Source organism: Tachysurus fulvidraco, chromosome 7 (genome assembly GCF_022655615.1).
Source record: "Tachysurus fulvidraco isolate hzauxx_2018 chromosome 7, HZAU_PFXX_2.0, whole genome shotgun sequence".
Lineage (NCBI taxonomy): Eukaryota > Metazoa > Chordata > Actinopteri > Siluriformes > Bagridae > Tachysurus > Tachysurus fulvidraco.
In genome coordinates this window covers 5409180-5430057 of record NC_062524.1, presented here as the reverse complement: position 1 = coordinate 5430057, position 20878 = coordinate 5409180, and the positions used below count along the sequence as shown (strand labels likewise).

Below are 20878 nucleotides of genomic sequence, written 5' to 3'. Positions count from 1 at the left end.
TACAAATCTGATCCAATCACAATCACAGCTGAGGCTTTTCTCTGCTAAGTACATCCACATCCTGAATCTGTTATTGTGAATGATACTGTTAATGAGTACAGTATGTACTTATTATTCTGTATTCTCAGAGCTGCTAAAATGCTTAGCAGCACAGAAAAACGAGAAGAGAGCTGCGGAGATACCGAACACCCAGATGGTTAGTTACTCTTCAGCATTAGTCATTTGCAAACGCTCGGTAAACTCGCAGGCTGGCGGGCTGACATTATCAATCTTGTTATGATATTTATGCGAGTCTGCTGGGAAAACGTAGATATGTTGGCATTACTGTAGCAGATTGTAAGCTGTTTCTCATGTTTCGTGGAGATGCAAGCCAAGTTAATGTTTAGTTAATGTTCACACCACAATGAGGAAAAAACAAGCTCTCGGCGACTGTATTCGTTGCATGGTTTATGGCTGCTTGGAGTATTTCAGAATATCATCGGATTTTTTATTGTTTCATCCCATTCTGGTTGTGTTGTAAATCTCGAGTCGAACCGACTTGTCCGAGCTGACAGGAAGGTTACGTTAATTCAAATAACCACTCTTTACAACCTTGGTGAACAGAAAAGGTTTTCAGGATGCATAACACTTTATCGCGCCAATCAGCGCCACCTTATAAGCTGAGAACAGGAATCTGAGGCTACAATGGGTACAAGTTCACCGACAGATAAAGCCTAGAAAAACAAGACAACTTTAAAGTAGCCATCCCCAACTAGTGACCGGTTTCATGCGAGAGAAAAAAATGGTAGCAGCAGATCCTTTAAGTCCTATAAGTTACGAGGTGGAGCCTTGTGTTTGCCGAGCACATTCACAGGTGCTCGATCGGATCGAGATCTGGGGAATCTGGAGGCCAAGTCAATACCTTTCTTATGATCTTAAAGCCATTTCTGAACCATTTTTGCAGTGTGGCAAAGAGTCTGCTGTTATTAGAGAATACTTGAACCATGAAGAGGTGTTCTTGGTCTGCAGCAATGTTTAAGTAGGTGGTAAGTCTCAAAATAACATCCACATGGACATTTCCAAGGTTTTCCAGAAGAACAATGCCCACTCCTTAACAGATGCCATGCAACAAGATTATCAATGTTTGATCACTTGTCAGTGGTTGTAATGTTATGGCTTATCAGTGTATTATGCACTATATGTACGGTATATAATGTGGTGGTCTTCAATAATTGCTTCTGTCCTTCATGCTCATGTGCTTTCATTCAAAAAAGTCCAAAGACTTCATTCAGTTTAAAGCTTAGTGGTTTCAGTCCCCACATATTATATAGAGCGAGGCTTGGAGCATGTGAATCACCTGTTGTGATGAACTTGTAATGATAATAAGTAAAATTATTTGTATTTCTCTTTAAAATGTAGCTTTATTTTGCTTGGCAGTCTTGGAGTCTTCTGCTGTGTCATCATTAGGTCTTTTTCTGCTCAGGGGTAACTTGTGGGATTAATTTATCGGTTCATAAAAAAAACTGCCACTTAGACAAGTGCAGGAAAGAGGCACAGACTGAACTTGATTTTTTTTACAAAATAAAACACCCTGCTTTCTGCCATAGTCAATAAAATAAAAAAAGGTTCTGGTACCAAACGGTCCACGGCTCGATACTGGTCCACGGCTCGATACTGGTCCACAGCCATTGGGGTGCTTGGGGACACCTGCTTTAAATCATGGCTCACATGACACGCAGATATTTTCACTCGGATTTAGAGACTCACCATAAAATGTACGGTTCCACATCCTTTCCGTGACCATGTTACCCGGCGGTTTCTGTCCTGTCTGGCTCATAGTCTCATTCAGAGCTTGAGCGTAGAGCAGAACTCCGTCATGGAAGCCTCCAGCTATCATGTTCCTCTGGAAAAAAAGAATAATAATATATATATAAAGAAATAAAGAGCGAACAATAATAGTCAATATCTCAAAAGGCAGACAGCACCAGTGTTTATCGGTTAAATGGTATTCAAGCAGCGTAGGTAATGTCATTATGGGAGCAGACAACATCAACACACACAGGTGCAATCGGTAAAAGGTCAAAGTAAGATATTGTGTCTATGATAAATATAAATATAAACACAACACCATATATACATCAGTGTGCTGAGAATAATCCACTGACCAAAGTGACTCACCGGTGGTGCTTTGGGCCTATCTACTGAGTTTTCAATAACCCAATATATGTGTGTGTGTGTGTGTGTGTGTGTGTGTGTGCATGTGCATGTGCATGAGTCAAACATTGTACACTAACAATATATAAGGTTTAACTAGCAATCATGATTCATTCATTCATTTTCTCCCGCTTATCCGAACTTCTCGGGTCACGGGGAGCCTGTCATCGGGCATCAAGGCAGGATACACCCTGGACGGAGTGCCAACCCATCGCAGGGCACACACACATACTCATTCACTCACACACACACACACACACACACACACACACACACCACAGACATTTTTTTTCCAGAGATGCCAATCAACCTACCATGCATGTCTTTGGACCAGGTGAGGAAACCGGAGGAAACCCCCGAGGCATGGGCAGAACATGCAAACTCCACACACACGAGGTGGAGGCGGGAATCGAACCCCCAAACATGGAGGTGTGAGGCGAACGTGCTAACCACTAAGCCACCGCGCCCTCAGCAGTCATGATGTTCTTGCAAATTTTAGCTTGCTAGCTTTGTACATTATATAATGCTAGCAAGCTGTAGTGTTTCAAAATCATTAAAAAATAATACATTTTTAGCAGAGGGACATCAAATCTGAATCCTGGTGTTCCCTCCTGCTCAGCATCAGTGGGATGATCCGATTACGCAGAAAAAGCGATTTGACTCTGAATCGACTCAAAGGCAGACAGCGAATCAGAATGTATTTTCGTGTCTATTTTTAGTATTTCTAGGGTTTTTTTTCTACTGTAAGCTGTTAAACTTACGGTATGAGAAATAATAACAGAACAGAAAAGAAATGCTGGGTGATTTAAATGAAATGGTTTTCAGCCCTAATCACGTCTAAAACCAAACCAAACCAATTTTGGTGAATTGACCAATAGGTGTAGGTCATATATTGAAGTTAAAACATTCCGAACCTAAAACATACAGGTTTTAGGCACCGTTTGGAGCCGTCACTGTATTCGTCCACCGATTGTGTCTGGTCTTGTTTGTAATCTCAGTACATATTAATTATATCTGTATTACTTAATACTAACCGATGGCTGCCGTCAGCTTGAAGTGAAGCATACGCTATTTATACGCTTTTCTTTACCCAGCTCGGATTGTCTCTTGTCACTATCGTTTTTTCTCATCTCCTCCCCTAAGCTCATTGGGTGATTAGATCAAGGCTTCAACGTTCCCTTCCCCCCCCGAGTCAACACGTTTGTTTCCATTCCTAATCACTACTGATGAATGAGAGACATATGAGAGATGACAGAGCCCTAAAGGAAAACACACAACACACAGAGCTATTACTCAACGCTGAAAGGCTCAGGAACGCCAAATTCAACAGCGAACTACTCGAGTTGGGGAGAAAAAAGAAAACAACCCCAAAAGTAATTAAAAAAACAATCCACCTGTCTGTTATTTGCTCCAGCAGACAAGAGGGTTAAAGCTAAAAGTGCTCTAATCTCTGGGTGATGAAGCTGGAAGTGACCTGTGTCATGCACTCATCAATCAGACATTTATTATTTATCTAAGAAAACAACCGCACTGAACTGAATATCCTTACTGTGTGTGCTTTACTGCACGAGGCCCAGCGGGGGGTTTGGATATCCAGAGAATAGCAACTTTTTGTCATTTGTTCAGTGCACATACATACACACACACACACACACACACACAGACACACTCAGACACACACAGACACACGCACACACACTCTCACACACACACACAGAAACTCACACACACACACAGACACATACACACACAGACACACACACACCCACTCACACACACACATACATACACACACACACACAGACACACTCAGACACACACAGACACACGCACACACACACACACTCTCACACACACACAGAAACTCACACACACACACAGACACATACACACACAGACACACGCACACCCACTCACACACACACACACACACACACACACACACACACACACACACACACACACACACACACACACACACACACACATACACACACACACACTGTAATCACTTTTATGCTGTATTTTCATTGTTTATTTTTCTCTTCTCCACAGCTAATTCCATTTTATTTTATTTTACATTTAAATTTGATTTTCACTGCATTTCACTGCATGATGTACTGTGCATGATTGTTTATGTGACTGAGACACACACACACACACACACACACACACACACACACACACACACACACACACACACACACACACACACAAACTCATATCATCGGCCATTGTAATGCTTTCTTATGCTATTTTTTATATCCTGTCTATTTATTCTCTGTTCTGTACAGCTAATTCCATTTTATTTCATTTTAAATTCCATTTTTGACATACACACTCGTGTATGATTGTTAATGTGACTAAAAAAATATAAATTAGAATTTCATACACACATGCACACACACACTCCAGCTATACCATAAATCACAGGGTTATATTAATGCGCGCGTTCTAATGCGTTTTAAAAATGTATGCTATTGTTTCTATAGTAACAGCTAACACCAACTGCTCCAGAATTCAGGCTAAGAATAAATGGCATAGATTCTTTTCATATAAGATCTCTCATGTAAGTTAAAGGTTGCTCAAGTTGTTCTTTTTCGAACAAATTTAATCTCTTCAGTGATATAATGGATCTGTCTATTAGGTTATCGTGTTTTTTCAATGGAATTAAGAAGCTCAAACACTGTTCCAACATGACAACGTCACTGTGCACAAACCCCCTGAGCTTCATGAAGATACGGTGTGGAGTTTAAGGACGGACTGGAAGAACTAGAGTGTCCTGCACTGAGCTTTGACTCTGACTCAACCCCAGTGTACAGCTTTGGGATGAACTGGAACTAGAGGCTCATCAACATCCCAACGTAACAGAAGAGAAGAGAAGAGAAGAGAAGAGGCGAGACAAGACACGATGAGACGAGACGAGACGAGACGAGAAGAGAAGAGAAGAGAAGAGAAGAGAAGAGAAGGAGGAATGTATCAGGAATGAGATGTTCAACAAGGATACATGGGCATGAAGGTCAGGGGAGCTCAAACTTTTGCCTGTAGAGTGTATTTTTTCATTTTAAGCTCAATATGTGTGTAGCAGCTTGAGAAAATCCTACACCTGATCATTTTTTTTGGCCACACATTTGATAAAAAAGGCCACTAATTAAATCGTGCCATTGTTAACGCCATCTTCTCCTCTGTGACGTTGTGTTGTTATTATCACACTGTTCCACTCCAGAGCTGCATTCAGTGATTGCCTTTTGGTGAAGATATGAACGCAGGGACTAAGTTTAGCATCAGTGGCTGCTGTGCGACTCAGAGTGGGAAAACAGAACAGCAAGCGAATTGATGCTTCCACTGCTTGACAGAACGAGCAGTGGAACGTAAAAGAGGAGAGGGGGAAGAGAAAGAGGCGCTTCCAAAAAGAGCAACGAAACGAATGGGGAAATGAAAAAGTGAAGTTGCTATGGCAACCATAGACATCTGCTGCATGAACTCATGCACATTCAACATGTGTGTGTGTGTGTGTGTGTGTGTGTGTATGTGTGTGTGTGTGTGAGAGAGAGAGAGAGAGAGAGAGAGAGAGAGAGAGAGAGAGAGAGAGAGAGAGAGAGAGAGAGAGAGAGACTGAAATGCAAACAAATGGTAGAAGAAGAAAGATTACTGGAGAAGCTGAGCAAGAAGCAAGCAACAAGAACACGATTCAAATCCGGATTAAATCAAGATCTTTCTAATAAAGAAACATTCTACTTCAGTCTCAGGACAAGATGAAAGTTTACATTTTCCCGGACAATTTAATAGGAACACTCGCTCATACGTGAGAATCCTCCACTCGTCAGCTATACGATGCTTATGATCAAGCAGATCCAGGTCAAAAGCTCCAAATTACTGTTCACATTAAACATCAGAACGTGAGCTCAGTGAGGTGGACCGTAGCAGACAGGCTGGTTTTAGTATTTCAGAAACGTATGATTTTCACACATACAATAACAGACTCTAGAGCACAAAAGATATCCTCGAGTCTGGGCATTCGGTGGAAACGGATTGTCGATGAGAAAAGTCAAAAGTGAATAAAAAGAATAAGAAAAAGAATAGTGAAGAGTCAGGCAAAGAAGACAACTGTAGGCAGAGAAGGCAACTGTAATATAGAAGACAACTGAAAAGAATCCATACTGAACCCTGAGGTAAAAGCTCATTTTTCTCAGGTTCAGGCAAATTTCATCATTGGCTTGCTTGAATCTCAGGCCACTTCTGAATAGCATCACATCAGAGAAATGTCTCAGATATGAATACCGGTCAGTGAACTCTCATCTCTTCCCAGTTCTGTCTGGTCACTTAACCCTTCTTACCACTACACTGGTGCTCCATTAGACTTCTCAGACTATATCTGCTTGACTCAAAGTTAACTTTGTTCACTGTTACACGGATGCTAAACATATAAGATGTGGTATGTTGTATGGGTTTGGTATGGGATGTGGTAACTCAGTGGTTAAGGTGTTGGGCTACTGATCGGAAGGTCATGGGTTTGAACCCAAGGTCCACCAAGCTGCCACTGCTGGGCCCCTGAGCAAGGCCCTTAACCCTCAGTTGTAAGTCACTCTGGATAAGGGTGTCTGCTAAATGCCGTAAATAAGATCCACGACAATGCTACGTTTTTTTAATGTAGTATAATTAACAGAATGGTTATCAAAGTTAAACTATGTAAACTTGCTATATGCTTTAGTGTAAATTCTACACATTAAGTCATTTGGAACATGAATGACATTTTAGTAAGTGTCCTAATCAGACATACCAGACATATCAGAGTAATAATCAGAGGGAAAATGAAGGTTATGTCACGATCCTGATACACTGGAATAAAACGACATGGCGTCATGAGCACCACATTACGCATTGCTAGCGAGCGAGCGCTTCTTCCTTGTTATCTCTGATTAGTTCGTTCTTCAGCCCTGATTATCATTCCAGTCTGCATTCCTGTCACTGATTTGTTCGAATGACTGCGACGGTAATGAAGTGTCCTGCATGTAGGATTCGTGCCTGCTTACCAACACTTCCTGTCACTTCATTACCTGCATGTCTTTCCTCAGCTGTCTCTCTTTCCCAGCATTTACTCCCTTGTTTTCCTATAATGACTGCCATACCTCCGGACTCCCACGATCGACCACACAAACAAGAGCCACTCTCGGCTAATCCCACGTCCGCCATTCGATTCTTACTTATTAATAATAAACAAGGGCAGAACGCTGCGTCAGCACGTCAGAAAAAAAAGCTGCCAAATATGAATTAAGAGGCGCTGGAGATGGAAAACCGCGTTCCACAGAGGATTAAGATTATACGCTAATTCTGTCTAATAAAAGTAGGCTTGTGTCCCGAATGTTGGCGCTACAACAGGGATAGTCCTGCATTTTCAGAAATGTCACAGAGTCTGTTTTAGACTGTTCCCACAGGCTGCTGCTTTCTGATATTTACATGATGTTATTCTCTGAAACAAAGGTATAGAATACATTCAAACGATTGATGGAATGCACTGAAATATATATTAGAATTATGACAACTGAGATCGTATTTATCTAGTACTGATTTAATCGGATGGGCAAATCACAGAGTGTGTCTCAATCAGCTCTCTAGCTCCCTAGGTGATGAATCAGTATATGGAGTACACAATCTGATTAAAATGTGTTGTGTGATGTGTTTCCATTGTGGGGCTTCATGCAGGATAGTTGCAGGATAGCTAGTGTATTTTATTGCAATCGTTAAACACCTAAAAGTTGTTAGGCTCAAACAAATCGTACACAGAACACCAATCATAAACAAGCTATTTGTTGATGAAGCTGTTGAGAATAGTTTAATCCGTCATTTTTTTTCTAGCTTCGGGATTTATGATGTCGTTTCCTGTAAGGGAACATAGTGAACATTGATGGTCCGTGTATTTTGCGGTACATTGTGTGATTTTTTAAAGGCACAAATGTTCCAGTGCACAGGAAGCACACTGTGATTGCGAGAGAGAGAGAGAGAGAGAGAGAGAGAGAGAGAGAGAGGAAGAGAGAGACAAAGACAGAGCCCTTAAAATAGCTGCCTACCTGATCAGTGCCTTGACTACTGAACTAAAGAGCTGATTGAGACACAGCTACAGGTTTACATTGTGGCGCTCTTTCTAATGTTGGTGTATTTGTAATATCCTACACAGTGACATATCTGTTTATGCTCTAAACAAACAGATTAAAAACATGTCATTTTTGATATGGTGTATGTTATTTAGTTTTAATTTTAGCGTTTTATTTCACAGCTTTGGAAGGAGTCTCCAATGTCAGTGCTTTGTAACAGTCAATGGTAAAGCTGTATGTATTAAATATTGTAAAAGCACTAAAAATATATATATTTCCCCTCTGTTTATTATATTTTATGTAGCATATAAACTCCCATTTTTTATTTTTACTCGATTTTATTTTATAACTTAGATAACAAATTAAAAACATTTCACTGCATGCCACTGATTATGATTAATATATTATATATTTATTATTACCATCATAGAAATATAATAACTTTTAAATGTTCTTTACATAATAGAAAATTGCTGTGGTGTAAGAGACATAAAATACTTCCGTCAATGCCATCAATACGCAATAAAAAAGCTCCTCTGGATCTCAGTAAATCCCAAAGACATTTCATTTCAAATAAATTTAATCATTCTAGTGCATTCAGGAAATTAAAGACTCGTACACCTTGACCTACAAACTGAATGAATGAACTTTTGATTGATATTTAAAGGCAGCGATTAAAGAAGCGGTTTAGTAAATACACACTTGTGTCTGATAATTAAATTAATAAGTAGGAGAGAGAAGTAATTAGAAAGTGTGAGTTTTCGGACTCTTACTAACAAACTCCACTGGGATTTCCGTTAGCGCTTTTGGCCAGGGACGATATAAAAGCCTCTCAATATCACTTTACCCTTTTAGCAGTAGATTTTTCTGTGGATTTAACAATGTTCAAGCAATTTTGTGGTTTCACTGAGAAAAATATGTCTAAGAGGCATCGCCGATCATGCCGTATATACAGCAGACTGCTCAATATAGCCGAATGGACTTGAAAATTTTATTGTGGACAACAAATAATCGCTTGTGAAGGTCATACGAATTAGTATATTTTCCCTGAATTTTGTTCGTTTTATTGTTGTGAAATCTGTGCAATAAAAAAAACAAATGCAAACAATAACCAATAAAAGAACATGCCGTACTTTGACCCAAAGATTGTGATAATATCATTAACTGTAAATGCCAGGCCAATTTTCCTGATGTAAAACGGAGACAAACACATTTTTTCCCTCGCTTGTTTTGTTTCGTGTAAGAAAGCTTTCCCTGAGCATATTTTTGCATGTTAAACTGCACTGCTGAGGGAACACACGCCGCCAGCAGCACACTGGAGCCTGATTAAAGCAATGCCAGTACATTTCTCCACACAGCCTCCTGAATAGCTTCAGATCTCAAAGAAAAACAAAGAGCCATTGTGTTCCCTGTGGAGGTGTTTCGATTGGAGCGAGTGGCCAAAGCCCCTCAGGTCTGGTTTGATGTTTAATGTCAGGGAGCGTACGATAGGTTAGACACCGGTGCTCAGGAAACACACCAAGAAACAAGAGAGATGTGACATTCTATCAAAATCAAATGAATGTCATTTGTGATACAGTGATCATTAGTTTTTATGGCTCAATCAGTTAAGGCTCTGAGATGTTTTTCAGAGGTTTTGGAGGTTCAAGAAGCCACTTTTGAGCCATTGAGCCAGGCCCTTAACCTTCTCTGCTCCATGGAGATGGTATCACGGCTGACCCTTTGCTTCCTAACAAGCTGGAATATGTGAAGAAAAGCATTTCATTGTGTAGTATATATGTATATATGATAAATAAACCATCCAAGAGTGTAGTGTGTTAATATTTACATTCATGGCATTACTCTAACCTTATAAATAGTGACTTACATTTATCTCATTTATACAGCTGAGAAATCGAGGGCTAAGGGCCTTGCTCAGGGGCCTAGCAGTGGCAACTTGGCGGCTCTGGGATTTCAAACTCACAAACCTTCTAATCAGTACTCCAACACATTAACCACTGAGTTATAAACATAGAAAGCTGTCTCATAGCAACACAATTCTATTTGTAAAAGCCCCTTCAAAGTCGGGGATTCAACAGCACTGTGTATAAAAGCAATTAACTTATTATCATTTCCAAATGTAGTATGTTTATGTCACAATATTGAACTATTTTCAGTGTGAACCTTTACCCAAATCTGCAAAGAAACACTCCTCAAAGTATAAAATTACTGTAGACTTCAAAGTACTTTGAGATAGTTCAAGTAAATTAAAATATGGTTCAAGTGGGATGTGGTAGCCTAGTGGTTAAGGTGTCGGGCTACCAATCGGGAAGGTTATAAGCTCGATTCCTATGTCCACCAAGCTGCCACTGCTGGGCCCCTGAGCAAGGCCCTTAACCCTCAATTGCTCAGTTGTATAAAAATTGGATAAAAATGCAAGTCGCTCTGGATAAGGGAGTCTGCTAAATGCTGTAAATGTAAAACACATAATGAGTTATGAATCTGCCCTGCGATGGGTTGGCACTCCGTCCAGGGTGTATCCTTCCTTGATGCCCGATAATGCCTGAGATAGGCACAGGCTCCCCGTGACCCGAGAAGTTCGGATAAGAGGTTGAAAATGAGTGAGTGAGTGAGACTCGTGTCTAAGTTTGTTTGTGGTATTTAAATGATTAGCTGTGCTGTAAAAGAGATGTGAAGTCATTAACAGGTTTTCATCCTGGCTTTACTTTAAAGCTAATGCATGAGGCAGTGAGGTCATTAACGATTTCTTTATGTCTTTTAGCTGTACTCACTGTACTCAGCGACTCTACAAGCACTAAAATCTTCCATTTAAGAGTCTCCCCAAAAGAAAAAAAACAAGCTCCACTCCTTACACAATGACGGTTTTAGAAAGTACACGCTATAAAAGCCTCCCCGAAAAGCGCATGGCGCAACAGGCTGTTAGGGACATTATCAGTGTACGATTTATCGCAAAGGTCTGTCGGTCTGGTGGTCTGCAGGGCCGACGCGTTTCTCAGGAAGCACTTGCGCACGAGCTGACTCACTTTCCAGCAGTATAAATATAGCTCCTTCCTACATTTCTGTAAAAGGTAAGTTACAGGCACAAACACACAAACACCGGGTTCATCAGTATGAATATATAACTTTGCCACATATTATAATCTGAAACCTTAAAGTATACCTTGTAAATGTAGACATTTTAAACATGCTGAAAACAATACTCAGAATATCCTAGGAAGCTCTCATCAACCTTTTCCTAACTAAAAATCCCAAGCTCTGCACATAATATAAACAAATAATATAAATAACAAATAATGATTTTGTTTACTTGGTTAATTTCACTGTCAGCACTAATAGCTACAGTAGTCAGCACCTTAAATGCTAGCAAAAGGGCTTCCATTTGTCACAAACAGCCACAAACCAGCTTCAGCATTCAACGTAGCTTCACACCGTCATAATTTTCAAGCAACACACCAACACAACAACCAGGTAACAGTTAGGTTCTAGTTTTGATTAATAATTTGCTAGCTAGCTAGCAGGTTTCTGCTAGCTAAAAACGTCACTACACTGCATATATATTCATTAACTGTTATTTAGACGTATCTCATTTCCTAATGGGAATAATATATCTTTATATACCTAAAATAACTATTTACAAATCATGTTCTTAAGAGATAACTTTAAGGCATGTTTTCATTTGAATCACTGGCTAAAGGAAGTCATCTGTATTTCTTTATCTTTTCTTTTTTAAATGAATAATTCCAACAAAGGACTCCCTGATTTTTTTTTTGTTGTTGTTAAAGGTAACATTTATCAGAGTGACAAAACACCAAGCATCTGTTTGCTATCAACATGCATACCTTTTAAACCCTTTCTCTTATTTCTATATAAATAAGATTCCCAATTACATCTTTAATTCGATCCTTTCGATACTCACCAGTGAGTCTTCTATGGTGAAGTTAAACATTTTTTTGGCGTCGATCTTCAACTTGGACACAAATTTTTTGTATTCTGGGTTCTGGGGCTCTCTGTAGGTCAGAATCTTTACACTCTGAGGGGAAAAAAAAACAAGGTAAAATCATAAGCAGAGTAAACCACAGAGACAACTGTAGTCTGTTTGAGTTATTCAGTAGTATTTTTAATATTTAAGATAAATATTAATATTTCAGGAATAATATTGTGATTTAAATATTAAATATTTGATCTGTATGCTCTCAATTCTATGTAAATAATGTGTGATATGGTAAAGAGATCCAATCAATTGATTCCTCAAATGATTCCTCGGACCAATCCTATGATTTTAATCAATATATTCTCAATTCTATCCAAATTTTAGTAATAGTGTAAAGAGATAAAAACATGCTGATTCTTTAAACGATTCCTCAAACGATTCTTCAGACTAATCCTGTTCGTTTCTTCAATTCTCCACTCATAAATTTAGTTTATACCTTCAATTATTTCACAGTAAACTTTGATTTCTTAGATTTTTTTATATTGTTATGTCGTATACAATCTCTTACTAAATGTGTCTAGAGACATTAAGAAGAAAAATACAGCTTGAAAGGAAAGATCCGTAGATCTGTATATTTAAAAATATATATTTATATATCTTTTATATATCTGTATTTATATATATATAAAATAATATATAAGAATTTATATATATATATATATATATATAGATAGATAGATAGATAGATAGATAGATAGATAGATAGATAGATAGATAGATAGATAGATAGATAGATAGATATAGATAGATAGATATAGATATATATAAATATAAAAAAATATATAAATACACACATACACACTGCTATAATAGCGATATATAGCTCTTAAATCTAACTAGTTTTGTTCTTTTGCTCACTGTTTCATTTTTTTCCATTCTCAGTTGTCTGCAACATTATTGCATCTTGGTAAAATTATGACACAATTTCAAAATAGACATTTTAAATCTAAACTTGATGTAAATAGAATATATAAACATCTATATTTGTCAATCAAACACCTATAATCTCCTCATGCCATTAAAAAGAAAACCATGTCAGATCTCCTCATGTATACACTTCATTTTTAATATCCTCAGACTGAACACGACCTCAGCAAGTCACCCAACAGCCGGTAAAGGAAAACCTACCTATAAATAATGATACAGTGAGCACTGCAGCTATCGCAGTGATTAATTATTTCTATCATTTCTGTATTGTATTTACAAGGACCAAAGAGAACTAATGTCGTAATGATACACTGTAAGATGGAGGTCAAAAAATGTTCACTTATTTTAAAAGATAAATATTCCCGTAGCAGGATGTAGTATAGCTAAATACGTAATATCCATCACGGCGTCAAAAGAAACCAGGGTCCGTATTTATGAAAAGTTTCTTTAGCAGAGAAGAAAATGGCCGGATGTTAGAACATCTGTAATACTTTATGCTTGATTACAAACGGAATCCCTACATGATATAGTCTCAAATATCTTAACATAGAGACAAAGTGAAGGCTTATAGTAGACCAGATTTTAAAAGAATGTGTCATCTAGTAATGGTGTTAAGCCCCGCCTCCTGTCTAAGATAAAAGTTGTTGTATTTTCCTGACATTGGTCCTGAATTACTCTTAAGATAAGATTCCTAGTTAGAAGTTTTTAAGCTGATTTAGGAGCTCTCTCAGATCATTCTTAGAAGCTTTATGAATACGGGCCCTGTAGTCTATCTCAGGGGACACGGCGGATACACTGGATGGGGTGCCAAAATACCACAGGGTGTAATTACACACTAAAGACAATTTAAAGTTGCCAATCAGCCTACTGTATAACTCATGGCTCCAGACTGGGGAGGAAACCAGTGTATCCAGAAGAAACCTTCGGGAATCAAACCCCTCCAACCCCAGAGGTATGAGGTAAATGTGCTAAACACTAGGCCACCGTGTCCCCACTAAATACCCAATAAAAAGTGGAATAATCAAGTTTTGACATATAACCTGACCAAATAACACACAAGGGCCCTTCTCTAATAAAAAAAATAGAAATCTTCTTGCTCTTTTTATCTCTGAGTGATTTATCTTTCTGCAGTCTGTGTGTCAGATGGAGTTCGTTCGCGCGGTCAGTGCCATCAGTACTAATCAAAGAGACTGACGATAAAAGAGCAGTGTTTTCATTCATCAGCGCTGAGCCCAATCATTTCAGACAAATACATCTGTGTACAGCACAGAGCATGTAGAGCAGAGTACAAACAGAACACGTCTACTGTAAAGAAATCGTTTAAAATAATATCCAATTATTTCTCGCTTTCTAACATCAGCGACGTTCTCCGCCTTATAGAATTTGACTTCAATATTAAATCAAAAATACTAGATCCTAATTGAGGGGCGTGAACGAATGACAGAACTTGTGAAGAGCACTGATACGATCCTCCTGGCTCTCATCACACAGAAATGCCTGTAAAGACCTCGGCTGCTTTATACCACTTACCGTTTAATTTACTGGAGCAGCATATAAAATAACATCTAAGCAGCCGAAGCACGGCCTTATAAGACGAGATCTGGGTGAATAATTACTACAAGAGCCGAAAGCCCTTTGAAGGTGAAAAAAATGTAAAAAATTACCAGAACAGAAATGCTGATACTTGACCATGTGTCATGAGACAGAAAATGGAGATGAATCCTGGTTAATATAGTATCTGAAGTGTAGAAGCTTTAATCTCTCAAATATTATACATCAAAACTGCATTACAGTTCTGGCTGCTGATTGGATGCTCGGGAAAAGAGATATAACCAAATATGAATACATGATTCAGCTTAAAGTGACAATGTGCTTTAAACTGAAACAAATACAGCTTCGTGGACGTGGACGCGATAGCCGAGACTTGATCTTTCTAAGATTGGGAGTTTTTTCTGAGCACATTTCTCTGTTCAGGCACCTGGGTGGTCTTCAAATGACATCTATAAACCTCTTCCTGGAGGTTCTTGCCTCTTATTTGTGTCATCTGTGTGGTTTTCTTGCTATATTTTCTTTCGACAGAGCTTTCAGACTGATGATATTCTTAGTCTGTGACCTAGTGAACCAGTATCAGGATGCAAGTACTGATAGAGACTTCACTGTAAGTGGCTCTAGATAAGAGCATCGAACCAAACCAGATCGATCCAGTTCTTAGAACTGTGTTACTCTCCTCCTGGAGCTCGAACTCATGAACTACACCAGGACTTCTGACCAAAGTGCTTAACTCTTAATTCCTCAGCTCTGTATTTAGATTCAATTCTATCTCCTCTGTTATTGTAACCGGAGAACTGTTGGAGAACCAAATTCCCATCTGGAAAAAGGTCACCAAATGCAAATCTTCATGTCATGCTCAGTTGGACTTTATTAACATTTTAAATCTGAAGACTAAACCTCCCAGCAGTGTTCCAGTACCGTCCTAGCTGCATACCCACCATCGATTGTGCAATATGGTTCCCTGGGGTGAAACCTATTATAATTTGAATCGGCTCAGAGCATGTTAATTGCTAACCGAAGGCTGGCATTTATTTTAATCATTGGGAATTAGAATGAATAAATAATAAAGGGCAAATTTTTAAATTCAGCGATTATTTTCTACCCGATTTTAAATTACGACTATGTAAATGATACAACTGTAAATAAAAATAAATAAATTAATTAATTAATTAAAACACACACACACGGAAAATAATCAGTGATTAAGAACTTCGGCTAAACTCCGGTGAACCAGACTTCCTTTGTCAGCACGGCACATGAAAGGAGCGCTGAAAGCCAGACATTAAACGCTGACTCACTTTAAAGGCTTCCTTGGCAGTGTGATCTTCTGCGTCTCCCTGAACCCAAGGCTTTGCTGGACTTCTCTGCACGCTCTCTCCAAACAGATCAATGAAGAAAAAGACGTACTCCTCCTGGGGAAGCTGCTGCTTCCTAAACTGCACCATCAGCTTCCTGAACGTCTGCAGCTTACAGCAAACGTACACCACTGGAAGAAAAGAAGACATTGGGTTTTAAAACTGGGCACTTTTATTGAAGCTGATTTCAGAGAATAAAAATAATAGGTGGTTTTGTAAATAATACACAACCTCTTACATCTTACATACATGTACGAACAAAATACAAATTGTGTTTTACGGTTCTTTTGTGACATGGTAACGAGTGAGGTGACGAAACAACTGATTTCAGCGGCTAGAACGTAAGTGTAAATGGGAACTGGATCATTTTACATAACATTTCATGTCACTGTTCTTGGATTAAAACTACAGTGCATCAAATGCATCCATGCATCCATTTTCCTACAAAAAGTTACAGGGAACATGGAGTATCTCAGAATACTCAGAGCAATTCAGGTGGTGAAGAGGAAACCCGCCATCACAGGACACCTTAACCCTAACCCTAACTCCACGTATATGGCAGAGACGTGACTCGAACCCCTAAAGCTGGAGGTGCAAAAAAAGGGACAGTTTGTGAAGTACTGAACTACCAACACTTCACATTATTTTCCTATAACAAAAATCATGGATTATTTCTTACCTTAACTTTTAACTAAGCTGACATACTTGGAACATCTTTTCCAGCTCGCTCTCTCTCTCTCTCTCTCTCTCTCTCTCTCTCTCTCTCTCTCTCTCTCGTAAATGAAAAGAAAATTTCACCATGTCAAAGGTTTTTCCCCAGAAGTCTGGTGATTACAGACTTCTGCACATTTAAAAGACGGTGGTGAAGCTTAAAAGATGTCGTTTCTGCCTTTGACCTTTCCAACCTGTTCTTTCTCGCTCTCTTTGCACTTACTAATTGCTGGCAAGCCAAAGAAGCAAGTCACAGTGTGTTCTTCAGGCTGCTGGGTTCTCTCTCTCTCTCTCTCTCTCTCTCTCTCTCTCTCTCTCTCTCTCTCTCTCTCTCTCTCCTACCTGCCACTTTAGAGTCAGAAGTTTCATAGCTGACTTTCCCAACTTGCCAACATGAAATATTAAAATCCAGTAAAATCCAGTAAATAATTCGAATAATTAAAAAAATAGAACAAGGCTGCAAGCCGGACACCTGATGAAAAGCCGATGGCGGACAAAATGGAGAGGCTCATGGAGAAAAGCAAACACCACCTCAATGATATATTGTCCAACCAGCAGAGCTGCTTGTCCTGTAAACTACAGCAGTAGGACAGAGAAAGGTGCAGGAAGTCATTCTTACCCACTGCTGTCTGACTCTCCACTACTACACTGCACACTACACAACAGATTTTACACACTGCACATTCTTTAATTATCACTGTACACTTATTTTACACACACACACACACACACACACACACACACACACACACACACACACACACACACACACACACACACACACACACACACACAAACACTACCATAACCTCTCTTCATACATATTTAATATACAGTTAATGGACAGAAATCTCTCTCTGTAAATAATGTGAGAGTTGTGTACATGTTTATTTACTCTTTCTTATTTGTGCTATTTTACAATATTTTGTGAGTTTATAGTGAGTCTTTGTGTTAAGTCCTAGTTCTCCCTGTTACTCTGGTGTTGAGGTTGTTGTGACACCAAATTTTCCCTTTTCTACATCAAAATTCTACAATTCATTACTCTACACTACTCTAAAGTACTCTTCATTACTCTATTCTGCACTACTCCACTACTTTACTCTACACAACTTTACCCTTCTTCTCATTAGTCTACTCTACAATGTTCTACTCTACAGTACTCTTATTTACTCTATTCCAAACTACTTCTATTCTACACGACTCTACAGTACTCTGCTGTACTCTACACTGTTCTGCTTTGCTTTACTCTATTCTACATTACTCTACTCTACAGTACTCTTAATTACTCTACTCCAGGCTACTCTACTCTACAGTAGTCACTACTCTATTCTACATTACACTACAGTATTCTATTCTACATGACTCTATTCTACACGACTCTATTCTACACGACTCTATTCTACACGACTCTATTCTACATGACTCTATTCTACATGACTCTATTCTACACGACTCTATTCTACACTATTCTATTCTACATGACTCTATTCTACACTATTCTATTCTACATGACTCTATTCTACATGACTCTATTCTACACGACTCTATTCTACACTATTCTATTCTACATGACTCTATTCTACACGACTCTATTCTACACTATTCTATTCTACATGACTCTATTCTACACTATTCTATTCCACACCACTTTATTCTACATGACTCTATTCTACACGACTCTATTCTACATGACTCTATTCTACACGACTCTATTCTACACTATTCTATTCTACATGACTCTATTCTACACGACTCTATTCTACACTATTCTATTCTACATGACTCTATTCTACACGACTCTATTCTACACTATTCTATTCTACATGACTCTATTCTACACGACTCTATTCTACACTATTCTATTCTACATGACTCTATTCTACACTATTCTATTCTACATGACTCTATTCTACATGACTCTATTCTACACGACTCTATTCTACACTATTCTATTCTACATGACTCTATTCTACACGACTCTATTCTACACGACTCTATTCTACACTATTCTATTCTACATGACTCTATTCTACACGACTCTATTCTACACGACTCTATTCTACACTATTCTATTCTACACGACTCTATTCTACACTATTCTATTCTACATGACTCTATTCTACATGACTCTATTCTACACGACTCTATTCTACACTATTCTATTCTACATGACTCTATTCTACACGACTCTATTCTGCACTATTCTATTCTACATGACTCTATTCTACACTATTCTATTCCACACCACTTTATTCTACACTACTCTACTGTATACTCTTCTGCTTTTCTTTATTCTACTCCACATGACTCCACACAACTCTACAGTACTCTTCATCACTCTACTCTACAGTACTCTTCATCACTCTACATTACTCTTCATTACTCTATTCTACATTACTTTCCTGCACTCTACACAACATTATACTGTAGTTCTCTTCACTTCACAACTCTACAGTACTCTTCATGACTCTACATGACTTTACAGTTCTTTTGAATTCTCTGAGCAACAGTACTCTTCATCACTCTTCTCTACAGTACTCTTCATCACTCTTCTCTACAGTACTCAGTATTCTATTCTACACTAGTCTGCACAACTTTACAGACCTTTTCACTACCCTAGTACTCTTCGCGCTATTCTATTCTACATTACTCTATTCTACACTACCTAACTGTAGTCTGCTGTACTCTACACTGTTCTGCTTTGCGTTCTTCTATACTGCTCTATACTGCTCTTTTCTTCTCTACAACACTCTACTCTTCTCTACATTACTTTATCTACTTTCTACTTTACACTACTCTACACTACTCTATTCCACACTGCTGTACTCTACATTGCTCAACTTTACTCTACTCTTTCTATTCTTCCTTGTCGTCTCTTATGATATGCGGTGACGATGTGAGTGTATACTGGATATTCCCTGTAAGCATATTAAAGAATTTCAGCCTCCCACTAAAGATCATAACCAGACTCCAGTGTCTCTGACTAAAAGTTAAAGAAAATAAGCTTTTTATTTCATTAAATACTGTAGTGATCTGTACAATATTAATCTCATTTTCTTTTCTTTTCTTTTCATTTCCATTTCCTGTCCTGCTCTCTCTCTCTCTCTCTCTCTCTCTCTCTCTCTCTCTCTCTCTCTCTCTCTCAATCTCACTCTTTTCCTAGTCACACATCCTGTCACCTGCTTTTAACTCCTCTGTTCAAGTGTGGATCTGAAAGCACCCATTACTGCGCAGTTATTTCGTAAATAATTGATCAGTGAAGCGTTCCATCTGGCAAACACACGGCGAAGGCTGCACCTGCTTCCGTGAAAAAAAACTAAAGTCATCTATTTAAGAGCAAGCATATAAAAGCACATTTCATCCATGCACCGGCTGATTTACTGCACTGTCTGCTTAGGGGCTTTACTTAGACAACTTAAATATGGAAAAAGAAAATGCTCTGGCTTAGTAGCTCTGTATCTGTAACTAAGCAATAAAAAGGACTCTAAAAGCTTAAGCAACTGTTAAATAAATGCATTTCTTATATCTTTGAGTCACTTTTTTTTTCTATTGGTTTATAAATTTAATATCAGCAGTTATGCTGAATTTTTTTTCCCCTCCAGGAAGATTTTGTCTTGTGTAACCTCTTATTTATTTAGAATTAGACTAGGTACTACATTGATACTAATAGTTGTGCTCCGTTTTAGTTTATCTTATATAAAAATGTTTATATGAGCATTTCTTAAATATTATATTTACTTTTGATATTAATTGATCTCTAATCTCTAACGAGAGTTGATGGGATAAAGGAAAAACTCTGAGATGATATGTTATATGATATGTTTGTATTCTATTAATCTTTATATTATTCTTATAATAACCCTTAGTTCTATGTTTATGTTCTGTAAAGCTGCTTTGAGACAATGTCAATTGTAAAAAGCGCTATACAATTAAACTTGAATTGAATTGAATATATAAACTAAAATCATTATTATTATTATTGTAACTATTATTTTATATGATAATCTTGAAAAAAAAAAAACTATTGGTAAAAAATGTTTTTTTCCATTTAAGACTAA

General features: G+C 38.2%; 1 protein-coding gene across 2 annotated transcripts in view; it reads right to left on the bottom strand.

The window, feature by feature from the left end:
- Positions 1-20878, bottom strand: part of npr1a (natriuretic peptide receptor 1a) — an 83584-nt gene that overhangs the window by 42351 nt on the left and 20355 nt on the right. For both annotated transcript variants that reach the window (XM_047816407.1, XM_047816408.1), the window contains 3 exons: positions 16053-16240; positions 12202-12315; positions 1747-1882 (listed from right to left, as the gene is read on the bottom strand). In XM_047816407.1, the coding sequence (XP_047672363.1) occupies positions 1747-1882; positions 12202-12315; positions 16053-16240 (438 nt within the window). The remainder of the gene's footprint in view (positions 1-1746; positions 1883-12201; positions 12316-16052; positions 16241-20878) is intronic.